General features: G+C 32.5%; 1 protein-coding gene across 6 annotated transcripts in view; it reads left to right on the forward strand.

The window, feature by feature from the left end:
- The window catches only part of SLC36A4 (solute carrier family 36 member 4), a 221,826-nt gene that overhangs the window by 173,098 nt on the left and 35,630 nt on the right, over positions 1 to 13,098 (forward strand). For 5 of the 6 annotated variants that reach the window (XM_031653033.1, XM_031653034.1, XM_031653035.1 and 2 more), the window contains 5 exons: positions 6,730 to 6,853; positions 8,008 to 8,098; positions 9,604 to 9,692; positions 10,720 to 10,815; positions 11,623 to 11,707. In XM_031653033.1, coding sequence (XP_031508893.1) covers positions 6,732 to 6,853; positions 8,008 to 8,098; positions 9,604 to 9,692; positions 10,720 to 10,815; positions 11,623 to 11,707 — 483 coding nt within the window. In that variant the 5' untranslated portion in view covers positions 6,730 to 6,731. Of the gene's footprint in view, positions 1 to 6,729; positions 6,854 to 8,007; positions 8,099 to 9,603; positions 9,693 to 10,719; positions 10,816 to 11,622; positions 11,708 to 13,098 lie in introns of those variants that run through there. The other variant, XM_021926436.2, reaches the window with a different exon arrangement.

Here is a 13,098-nt window from a genome sequence, read left to right on the forward strand (position 1 = left end):
ATTTACAATAATAATCACAGCATTTTCCAGAGCTGCCCAATTTAGTACTTAACTAAAAATTACAACAAAACATTGGGAACATAATAGACATTATGTATGATGTAAATTGGGTTGTATAATCTTTAATTCCTTTGGGGTGTCAGTTATTATTTCATATGTTCTTAACTCTGTTTACTGTGTTGAGTTGTTGAGTGTTTATCTCCCTTACTAGTCTCTATTTCCTTCTGGCAGGTATAACATGTTTTGCCCATCTTTGCATACTCAATCTTACAGCAGTTTATAACTCATAAATGCTCAGAAGTATTAATTATTAAATTATTTCTAATTTTTGTCAAAGATTGGCATTTAGAAATCCTGTACAGCTTAATATGCTTCTAATATATGGAGGAACAGGAAAAAAAGTGTTTATTGATTACTTATTTATGTGCCAAGGTCTAGGCTCTACGCTTCATATACGTTATTTCATTCTTCATATTCTATCTATGTAATGTATATATAATGTATATGATAATTTCATATAATTATCATTTGTGATGACATCACAAACCCCCTGTGTAATAGAAGTTATTATTTTCATTGTACATATGAGAAAATAGGCCCAGAGGAATCTGGTTAAAATGTAAATCAGATGATATCACTCCAAAGCCCAAAACTCTCTAGTGCTATGCTGTCCAGTACAATAGCCATTAGTTATATGGTTGTTGAGCACTTGAAATGTGGTGTGTTCAAGCTGAAATATGCTGCAAGTGTAAAATACATGCTAGATTTCAAAGACTTAGTATGAAAAATAGAATCTAAAATATCTTAATCTTTTACTGTTGATTACATGTTGAAATGATATTTTAGATAATCAAGTTAAATAAAATATTAAAATTAATTTCCTGTTTCTTTTTCTTTATAAAAAACTTACTAGAAAAATTTATATTTGTGTACTATAAATTTACATTCACATTTATATATATAAATTTATATTTAATGTACATTTACATTTATAATATAAATTTATATTTATAATATAAATATAAATATAATACAAATATAAATATAAAATTTAATATAAATTTATATTTTTATTATAAATATTTTATAATAGCTATAAGCATAAATTTAAAATTAAATTTAAATATAAATTAAATATTAAATGTAAATTAATTTTAATTTAAATTAAATTAAAATTTAAATATAAATATAAATTTACATGTATATTACATTGCATTCCTATTGGAAGGCACTGCTCTAGTGGCTTTTCATGTCACATGGAATGGTCTACAAGGCTGTGTACAGTCTGCCTTCTGTCACATCTGATCTGATCTCATCTCCTACTCCTCCCCTGCACTTATTCCTCTCTAGCTACTCTACTCTGCCCTCCTTGTTCCTTAAACACACCAGACTCCCATCCTGAGGGCCTTTGCCTTTGTTCCTGCTGCCTAGATTACTCTCCCTCCCACAGGATATGGACGCTGCTCACTCCTGCTCCTTCTTCAGGACTTCTTTGAAATGCCACTTTCTCAGGCCTCCTTTGGTTGTCTATCCAAAACTAGAGGCTCTCTGTCTCAATCCTTGTGTTTCTCCTTAGCACTTAAAACTATCTAACTTATCTCTGTTTTACTTATTATCTTATTGTCTCTTTCCTTCGCTAGAATTAGAGCTCCATGGAGGCAGGATTTTTTTTTTTTTTTTGAGTTTTAGTAATTATTCTCAGCATCTAATGGTGTTTAACGTATATTAGGGCCTCATTAATATTTGTGAAATTGAATAGGAACCCCTTGTAACCTCTTTAATTGAATACATTCAGTTATGAAGCAGAGAGCTTTTGTGTTGAGGTACTGGTGTTAGTGGATATTAGTGAGGATGACATTCTATTAATAGGGGTTTTTGAGAAGGGCCAGAAACTAGTAAATTTTGTGGAAGGGCTTACTCCTCTTTGCATCAGCTTCCATAATGTGTTTGCCTGTAATGCTGATGTGCATAAAAGCCATCATAGTCTTTGACATCCTTTTCACTAACAAACTAAAGGTAAGCCATGGGAGTCTGTTGTGCCAGGAAAAACAATTCCTGGTAACCACTTTCCTATATATGTCTTTCCAGGAGTTCCACAGGAAGTTCCCAGAGAGAGTATGAATGCTAATTCTTTACCTCATACCTCACTGCTTTTCATCTGACATCCGTTGTGAAATAACCAACCGAAGGATATGGTGGTAGTGATGGGTGCTGTCTTTCTTGAATCTGAGCCAGAAACCTTCCATAGGAAAGGGATGCGATTCTCAACAACACTGATTTGAAAACTTATCAAGCTTTCCAGCTTAATCTTCTGCCATATACATTTACCTTCAGTTTCAGTGACATTACACCAACCTAAAATTTCTCAAGCACGCAATTGTATTCAAGCCTGGAATGTCCCACTCAGCCTTGTGACCAATGCCTATGCTAAAAGCTCTTCTAAAATATTAAGAGTTAAGTGTAAGGAAATAATATTACTGTGTTTTTCTGTAGTGTATACCTAAATTGGAAACAAAAATACAATTTAGCATTTTATATTTAGTATTACCTGGAGCTTCTAAAAGTTATAAATGACTAATTGACTCTATTAATAAATCTAATGTTCAGAGATCTAGGTATATATAGGCTATTACCATTTAAAGATGCAACTTCTTGGGTACTAAGTATTTCCTAGATATTTCTAGTTAGGTGTCTTTCAATTTACTCTTTAGATTCAAGAGCTATTTTATATCATTCAAGTTGATATGCTCAGTCTTAAAACCTGATTGCTTTACCTTTTCTTAGTTTAACAGATACACATTTTTTAGTATGTAATGTTAGCTCCCTATGTAGCCTAAGGCTGGAGGGAAAGTCTTAGAGATTTTTCAGATGCAGTGAGCCAAGACCACGCCATTGCACTCCAGCCTGGGTGACAGAGTGAGACTCTGTCTCAAAAAAAAAAAAAAAGAATATTTAAGCACATAGTTAGAACTTAGCTAATAACGTCACATTGCATGGTTCTTTAATGGTAGAATCAAAATAGTAAATAAATATGTACTTCTTAAATTCCTAACACTATTAAGAAGTATTTTTATCTTTAATTAACTTACTTTAATCTCATTGTAAGAGAGTTAGAGGAGTTTCCTGAAATAATTCAGTTACAAATTTTTTTTTTGGCATATAATAATTGTACGTATTTGTGAAGTACATGAGATATTTTGATATAAACATACAGTATGTAATGATCAAATCAGGATAATTGAGATATCCATCATCTCAAATGTTTATCTTTTTTTGTATGGGTTGGGAAGATTTCAAATCCATTTCTCTAGTTATTTTGAAATACATAACAAATTATTGTTAACTACAGTTGCCCTATTGTGCCACAGAACATTAGATCTTATTCCTACTACCTATTTGTATTTTTTGTACACAGGAATAATCAAATTTTTGTTAAGGTTTTAAATGTGAAGGATGAGATGAATGTAAAGCAAATATATATATGAAAAGCTGTTTTTCACAGTAAGTCATGTTTAATGTTTTCTAGACAATGTAACATTGAAAATTAATGACTTTAAGAAGTAAGGGAAAGTGTAACCATAGGGATCACACTGTTGAACACAGTTAAATAAATATGACAGCTGCTAAACAATGTGAGAAGTTTGTTCAGAACTCTGAAGTTTCTTCAGAGTGACTCAGGTCCCAACTAATTTTTACTTGGGATTCTGAACATTATAATACTATTTTTAAAAACTTAAATCTGTGAATTACAAAACTAGTATTTATAGGTAATTTTAACAATTCCAGATTTCCAGGTTTATCTAAAAGGATATGAAAAATAAACTCTTCGATAATGCCATTACAAATAAACTTATTATTTACAGTTCATATTGTTGTTAAAGATATGAAAAAACTTACCATTTTCCGTACTTTCCTTACTGCTGTGATCTCTTGGGCAGTGTGCTTTAAATAACAGATTGTTCAGTTTTTGAAATATTGGTAGTGATAACTATCTTTATTGAGGACAGGTAGTGTACTTAGTACAGCACAGAACATGCTGCACACTTCCTGACAGAAAGAAATCAGAAAGTTCAAATAACTGATAATTTGGATAAACTAAATGAATAAAAGCAAATGAACTCTAGTCAGCAAGGGCAGTGGAGTACATTTAGAAATAAAAATATTAACATATTGGTGGTTGAAACGGATGTTCATACAACTAATAATGATGGTTATGGATTAAGTAGTCCCCCCACCCCTCAATTTATATGTAGTCATAGTGCTGCATACCTCAGAATGTGACCTTATTTAGAAATAGGGTCATTGTAGCTGTAATTAGCTAAGATGAAACCATAGCCAGGAGCCATGGCTTATGCCTGTAATCCCAGCACTTTGGGAGGCCGAGGCAGATGGATCACCTGATATTAGGAGTTCGAGACCAGCATGACCAACATGGTGAAACCCTGTCTCTACTAAAAATACAAAAATTAGCTGAACGTGGTGGTGCATGCCTGTAATCCCAGCTACTCTGCAGGCAGAGGCAGGAGAACTGCTTGAACTTGGAGGGTGGAGGTTGCAGTGAGCCAAGATCGCGCCATTGTACTCCAACCTGGTCAACAAGAGTGAAACTCTGTCTAAAAAAAAAAAAAAGATGAGGTTATGCCAGAGTAGGCTGGGCCCCTAATCCAATATGACTGGTGTCCTTATAAAAAGGAAAAATTTAAACACAGAGAATGTCATGTGAATTTGAAGATGACTGTCCATAAACCAAGGAGAGAGGCCTACCTGGAACAGGGCTTTCCCTCCCAGCCTTTAGAAGGAACCAACCCTCCCAACACTTTTTCAGACTAATAGCCTCTAGAACTTTGAGGCAATAAATTATCTTGTAGTACTTGATTATGAGAGCCCTGGGAAACGAATGTGATGGTTTTATAAGAGTACCAATTTATTCTGTATAGAGTATAACAAAAAAGGACGTAAGGGAGAATGTATTGAAATGAAAATTTAATGTGTCACTTAAGATACATACGAATGAAAATGAGGTAAAGATGGACATCAGAAGGGTCAGAGATATAAAGTGGTTGCATGGAAGACAGGCAAAGAAGTTCCAACATGCATGTAATTGAAATAGCTAAAGAAGTAGTGTTTGAACCAAATACATATTTAAAGCTATTATCCAAGAAAACTTTATAGTAGAAATAAGAAAAAACCTAAATCAACATCTCAAAAGGGGCCCACTGTGTCCCTGGGAAAACTGACTTAGCATGATCAACCCCAAGACATATGGTAAAGTTATTAGACTTTAAAGACAAAGAAAGTATCTTCAGGACCTCTAGGAAAAAGGACAAGTTACTTAATGGCTGAGAAAATTAGTCTGCCATCAGACTTCTCAAAAGTAGCATATAAAAGCAAGGCAAAAGTGGAGCAGCATTTTCAAGAAACTCAAGGAAAGAAAGTGTGAGCCAAGGACTTTATATCTAGTTGTTCTTCAAGTATCCAGTCTATAAAGAAAAACAGTTTGAAACATGTAAAAACTCAGGGAATACTGTGCCCATGAGACCGTCCTGAGGAATCAGTTAGAGCAGTGGTCCTCAAAGTGTGGTCCACAGACCAGCAACATCAGCAGCACTGGGGAACTTATTAGAAATGCATATTTTTAGGCCCACCCCAGACTTCCTGAATGAGAAACTTTGGGATGGAGTCCATCATTGTGTGTTTTAGCAAGCCCTGTAGGCCATTCTGATGCATACCTTATAAGAAGATCTTCCAGCCAAGGGATGATTGAGGAAACTTTGGCAGAGAACTGATAGTGAATATTGATATTGATTGCAGCTATAGGTCTAAGAAATGAGTAGAGACATAATTTGAAGAACAGTATGAAAATATCCCTATGTATTGTCAAAGTAGAAAGAATACAACTAAAAATGAGAAAATAAGGAACAGAGAAAGGAAAAAGTAAAATTAAATTATTAATTGTGGTATAGGTAATAGGTAGAAGTCAGAGAGTACCACTTAAAACAGTCAAACAAGATAGTAAAAAATTGAGTAAGAAAAAAAGATGATTAAAGGCGTCATAAAAAATATAATGGCAAAGAAACCACTAGAACAATTCAATTAAATGTAATATATAATCCTGGATGGAGGAAAAAATTGCTAAGAGGAATTTGTTGGTATAACTGATGAAAGTGGAATATGGAATGTAGATTAAATAAAGTATTACATCAATGTTAAGCTGAATTTGATAACTTAATATGAATAAGAGAATATTCTTGTTCTCAGGAAATAACACACTGAAAAAGTGGTAAAGGGCAAATTTTGATACTGAAATTTTAAATATTGGAATGACTTTGTAATTTTCTTCAAGTATTTAAAAATGTGATTACTATTTACCTGTACAGTATGATTCGAAGCTAAGCAGAGATGAAAATATATTTGATCATTCACATTTCTCGTGGTGTAATTCTATGATGATTTACTATAAATCTCTTGTGGATAACGCAGAAAAAGTTTTGCATTGAATACTTAAGCTTTCACCTTGCACTGCATATTCCGAACAGCATATCCAGCAAATAAATTTAGTTGCTTCTTTTAAAATGTACTAAAACTGAGGGTATTAGTATGAACTAACTTTGGATGGAAATAGTAAAGACGAGTACAAATGGTATTTCCTAATATTTTAAAATTCATTTATACCAGCTTTATCCAAATTTTTTAAGCAATAGTGAAGTACTTTGTTTTTCTTTTTTAAAGAGATGGATGTAATGAGGCCTTTGATAAATGAGCAGAATTTTGATGGGACATCAGATGAAGAACATGAGCAAGAGCTTCTGCCTGTTCAGAAGCATTACCAACTTCATGATCAAGAGGGCATTTCGTAAGTGTTATGGTTTATAAGTCTCCTTTTCTTTTAATTCAGTATGTATTTTGTAATCTTCTGCAGGGAAGACATTCTATTACATTACAAGACACAAATATAAGACATAGTCTCCACCTTCAATGAGTTTATAGTCTGTTTGGGAAAGAAATGCATTTAAATCACAGAGCAGTATATAGGAATTACTGCAGTGATGATGCCTAACAAATGCTAGGGATCTTGAAAGAAGGGAGATCTGATTAAGTGGAACAGGAATGTTAAGAGAAGTGATGTCTGAAATGATCAGGAGGTAGGTAGTAAATACTTCTTTATGCTGAAACAAAGTCATGGAGGTAGGAAAGCAAACCTTTTTTGACATTTTGTCATCATTAATAGTTTCGAGTAACTTCTCATTCTAATGATAGTTTAATGGTTAAGCAAAGTAATACGCAATTGATCAGAGAAGAAGAATATAAACTGAAAAAATATTTAGGTAAACATTTTTGTTTCATAAGTTTAAACTTTTTGCTCTTCATTTTTGTTTCAACTTATTTCTTCCCGGTGAAGAGACGTCCTTCAGATGCCTCTGGAAACTACTTTTAGGTCAAATCCCTTAGGGAATTCATAGTATCTAAAAATTAATTAATGTTTATCTTACCTGTTGATGCATATAGTTTTTAAACTTGTATTTTTTAAAATTAACTTCTTAGGTTGACAATCATAGATCAAATATGTTTAGTGTCATGGTTACATAGGTAGTGTCAATACATTCTTTGTTACTAGCCAAATACTCAACATTGTTTTGAAAATCATAGCAGCAAAATATCTTATGAGAAAATTACTTTTTAAAAAAAATTTATTGCTTTACTGTGTACAAAACCACACTGTAAAGAGGATGCCTTTAGCCTTTTTTAATTTAATATTTTACTGTCTTGTTTGGCAGATATTTCATTTAACTATCTCATTTAATATCCACAATAACTCTTGTTATTCCGCTTTTAATTAGCAAAGATAGGACTTGAACCAAGTATGACTTCTAGCCCAGGGTGGGATGGAAATGTTATTTGGTTCCTTGCCTAGATTAATTTTCAGTTCCCATCTAGTACTAAAACCATGATCATGTTATAATAGATTTTGTTCGAAAATATTTAAGTCTTATAACTTTTACTTTGCAGATTTGTACAAACTCTTATACACCTTCTTAAAGGAAATATTGGAACTGGCCTTTTAGGACTTCCATTGGCAATAAAAAATGCAGGCATAGTGGTAAGACTTATCTTTGTAATCACCAGTTAAGATACAGTTATCAGTCTCATTTATAGCAATCTAATGTCTGACCTAGTCAAATATAACCTGGTAAGGTGACGTTTAGATGATCATTTAGATGTTGTCTTGAAAAAATTGTGTCAACTGTGATAATGATATCTAACAAAAAATACTAATTACTTTATTCATTTCTACTTCATTACTTATTTGTAATATTTAGCCACGTAAAGCCACAAACATAAAACAGTCTTTGATTTTCAGGTATAGTTACATCTTCTTACTATTTTGGATTTTCAGGAATTGAATTTAGCAGTATAATCATAGCAACAAATATATTTATAGATCAGATTATTGGTAATGTGACATTGTATAGTTTTTTAGAGTCAAATATAAAGTTTTTAGAATTTAAATAACAGTTAAGAAAAGTTGATTGGGCGCGGTGGCTCATGCCTGTAATCCCAGCACTCTGGGAGGCTGAGGTGGGCGGATCACGAGGTCAGAAGATTGAGACCATCCTGGCTAAAACGGTGAAACCCCATCTCTACTGAAAAATACAAAAAATTAGCCGGGTGTGGTGGCGGACGCCTGTGGTCCCAGCTACTTGGGAGGCTGAGGCAGGAGAATGGTGTGAAACCAGGAGGTGGAGTTTACAGTGAGCCGAGATCGCGCCACTGCACTCCAGCCTGGGCGACAGAGCGAGACTCTGTCTCCCAAAAAAAAGAAAAATAATAACAATAACTTTTAAAAACCAACATGTAAAGCACTGTTAGAGGCAGCTATTGTAATTATTATAATTACAGAGATCCTTGTTAGGGGAGAAACCGATTTATGATGTAATAAAATCATATTTAACCTTTTTTGAATAGACCGGTTTCTACAAACAGTTTTAACTATCTCTGCATTTGACTATTTTTCCCCCCTAATTTAGATGATAAAAACTTTTGATTATAAAAATAAACTTTGGCAGTATTTTGGTTGTATCTTGATAATTATTAGCATTGCTTTAATTTTAGTAAATAAATATTTAAAATATTTTATTTACTACTTTTTGAAATAATTATTTTCTAAGCATGGTTTCTGACACATAGTAAGTACCCAACAAGCAGTCTGTAGAAGTAAATTGCTCGCAGTCTCCGTTTGACATTGTGCTTTTTAGGGATTTCAGTAATGATGCATGGTTGCGTATAATTATAACGGTGGGTCACTGGTAGTTGTAGACTTGCCATTTGATATTCAATATGATCTTGTGTTCTATCCTACTTTGTTATCTATGCTCCATATTCATAGGTTTAAGTAGCTAATAAGATGGAATTATACATTGTTGTCTTAAATATTACTCGAAATTCTTTCTGCACCAAGTTTATTAGTTTTCCCTTATGCAATGACTAATCATTTTGCCCAACAAGTATTTATTCAGTGCACATGAAAAATCCATTGATTCATTGCTTATGAGATTACTCAATTTCTGTTAAATATTTAAACCTTATACATTTTTTTCCCCACAGCTTGGACCAATCAGCCTTGTGTTTATAGGAATTATTTCTGTTCACTGTATGCACATATTGGTACGTTGCAGTCACTTTCTGTGTCTGAGGTAAATGTGGATTTGTTAAGCCTATTTATTTCAAAGCTGTCTTTTTATTTAGAGCATCAGATAGTCTTATATTCTACTGTGCTTTGTATTTCCTTTAAGGTCTGATATAGATACATCTAAGGTAATGAATATGGAAGAGGGTAGCATTTCATGTGATTTAAATCTGGTTAGAATCTATTTATTTTTAAAAGGTAGCCTTATTAGTGAAATAGTATGGTTTCTCAGTATAAATGGAAAAAATTAGAAAAGATATATAGAGGCAATGGAGACAGTGGTGTGACTTTTAGCTATAGCATAATGGTCTTCAATGTGTTAGTAATTCTCTTTTGATTATAATGCCTTTGGTGCTCTCTGGTGATGTATGGGTTAGTAGATAGTCAACAAGATAATATTATTTTTCTTTATTTTTGTATCATGAAATACTTCTACTGGACAGTAGACCGTATGTATTCTAGTAGCCTAATGTCAAATCTTGACTCTTTTTTGTTGTTATTACATACTGTTAAAACTTTGGGCAAATCATTTATGAGCTTTATATAACAATGTATACTTGGGAAAAAAAAAAAGAGAGAATGGAGAAATAATACCTACCTCATGGGAAGATTAAATGAGATAGTTTATGTGAAAATGTATTGTGCAACCTTGCACAGATGTATTATTAATTAATGCTATTCTAAGAATGGAATAATTTAGACATGAATAATGTAGTTGTTTTAGGCATTTGAAATATTTAAATTAATAAAGCACAAATATTAAGTTACAAGTTACAAGTTACGTGCTAAAGTTACATAAACTTTAGCAGTAGATAAAATTAATATGCTGGTAAAAAGGACAGATTTAAACTTTTAAAATTTTATGAGGCATGCTTTAAAAGTATGAAGATCTTAACATTTTGATAACTCATTTATCAGTGCATAGCCTTGCATTTATTAATTCCTATTTATTTTATATTTATTTCAAGAGATGGTTTTATGGACCAACTTAAAATTTTTCTTTTTTCCTTTGCATGTATGTCATTAAATTACAGGTTTAAAAAGTCAACATTAGGTTACGGTGACACCGTGAGCTTTGCTATGGAAGTGAGTCCTTGGAGTTGTCTTCAGAAGCAAGCAGCATGGGGACGGTAAGTACTTATTCTGTTATTAATATGTGATTGTTAAAATTATGTTAATTTTAAGGATTTTAATCTAACAAGATACATAAATAAAAATATGATAAAGCTGGAAAATAGACATATGTAACCCTTAAACAGACTTGGGTTCTAATCTGAACTTGACCGTTTTTCAGTTTTCTGACCTTGATCAAATTACTTATCATTGTGGTTTGGTTTTCTCACTATGAAATGAGTTTGTAGTAATACCTATTTCACAGGATCATTATGGTAGATGAAATAAAATGGTATTTATAAAGCATGACCTGCTCAGATAATGACATAATCATGTTCATTAATTTTTTAAATAAAGGAAAACAAGAAAAATATTGTTGTCTCATTATTTCAAATGAAGTTGTAGTATTTAGTTACATGCTTATCTGAGGTATGGATATATTTTAGCATAACCTTATTTTATTGTCTTGTTATTTAAATGTAACTTTATTATTGGTGGCTCTGCCTCAGCAAAGTCAGATGAATACAGGACTAGAAAAATAAGGAAGCATAAGCAGTCAGCAAAGTGCTACCTGTTGTTCAGATGACATGTGAGATGGGAATTAAAAGAAGAACAGTGTTAGTAGAGTAGTTTATAGTTAAGTATGGCCTTTCTGGAGATTTTCAGGAAGTTAGATTTGGTATGAGCTGCTCAGAGTTCCTGATATGCTGAGTAGGAGGATATATACTATAATAAAATGTTTTAAAACTTTTGAAAAGAGAAATAAAATATATTGACATTTCAGTAGCTCTTATGGATACTTATTTGTGGATATCTTTTTTCAGGAGTGTGGTTGACTTTTTTCTGGTGATAACACAGCTGGGATTCTGTAGTGTTTATATTGTCTTCTTAGCTGAAAATGTGAAACAAGTGAGTATTTTTCTTCAGTTAATGAAATCATTTTCTTCTAAAGCCCTAGTTATGGCTTCATATTTCTTCTGTGGAAGTCATGGTTGAATTTGAAAATGTGTTCCCTTTCATAAATAATCTTCCTTTACAGATTTTCCTTTAGTCTTTTTTTCTTGCAATTTGGATTTCTGCTGTAATTGTTGATTTTACTATTTTGTTATAATACTGATAATGCTTGTTTTCTCAGATCAGAATATGACATAATTTACTGATTTCTTAGCTATGTGAAACTTAGATCTCAAAAGCATGTACAGAGAGGCTTTGGAAGCATATTCTTTACATTGGCATTCTATAAAGAACGATATAAGGCTTTAGCCAGTAGCCTAAAAAAATCAAGTAAAAATAGTGAACATTCATTATTAAAATCCAGTAATTATAGCCGTTGTGTAAAAAGATACTGTGTCCAAAAATGAACAGCTTTCTGTAGTTCTTTCAGAAACTTTCTCATATTATGAAGGTTTGCTTTAAGAAGAAGTGGTGTGCAGTCTTGGAAGAGATTGACAGTGTATTTGGACAAATGTGGAAAGCACAGAAATAAAAAATCCCTCCATCAAAACAATACTATAAAGCACTTTTCTTTATGACTGGTATCATTATTCCTACGTTATCCTCTGCTCTTCTTTAATCATTATTTTAATCAGTAATGTTTATTAATTATCCACATGTCCATGGTACAGTAAACATTTTACATAGTAATATATAGGATTGTCTTCTAGATATTTTTATGCAAAATGATGAAGTGAGTATGTTTTCTAAAGAACCTGTGTTTGTGTGGGTTCTTGTGCATTTGTGTGTATTTGACTCTCTTTTCTAAGTATAGACTATGCTTCATTTCACTGAGGATTGGCAGACTGTTTCTATAGAAGGCCAGATAAAAAGTATTTTCTGCTTTGCAGGCCATATGGTCTCTGTTGTAACTACTCAGTTCAACCATAGGCAACAATATGTAAACAAATAGATATGGCTGTATTTAGGTAAAATTTTATTTGCAAATATAGGTAGCCTACAGACCGTAGTTTGTTAACCTCTGATTTAGACTATCCCTATATGCTGTATTTGAGCCATTCACTTAGATTTTTGTGTTGGAAGAAGCCATTGAGTCAAACCCTCTTTTATACAAGAATTCATAGCTAGTTAGGAATTGGGGCTTGGATTTCTGGTCAGTTTTCTTTCCAGCGTACCATGTCTCGGCATCTAGAAAAGCTTTGTTTATATCTGGAACCTTAAATGTCTGGAAACTTAAATGTACCTGTTCTGTGAAACCTTTCTTAACTGTTCCTTCCATGCTTTCCTTTTCTTTATCTCTTGCCAGAATTTATTGGTTTTTCTCGTGGCTTCTGTGTCACTTTTTT

Source organism: Papio anubis, chromosome 12, assembly GCF_008728515.1.
Source record: "Papio anubis isolate 15944 chromosome 12, Panubis1.0, whole genome shotgun sequence".
Taxonomy (NCBI): Eukaryota; Metazoa; Chordata; class Mammalia; order Primates; family Cercopithecidae; genus Papio; species Papio anubis.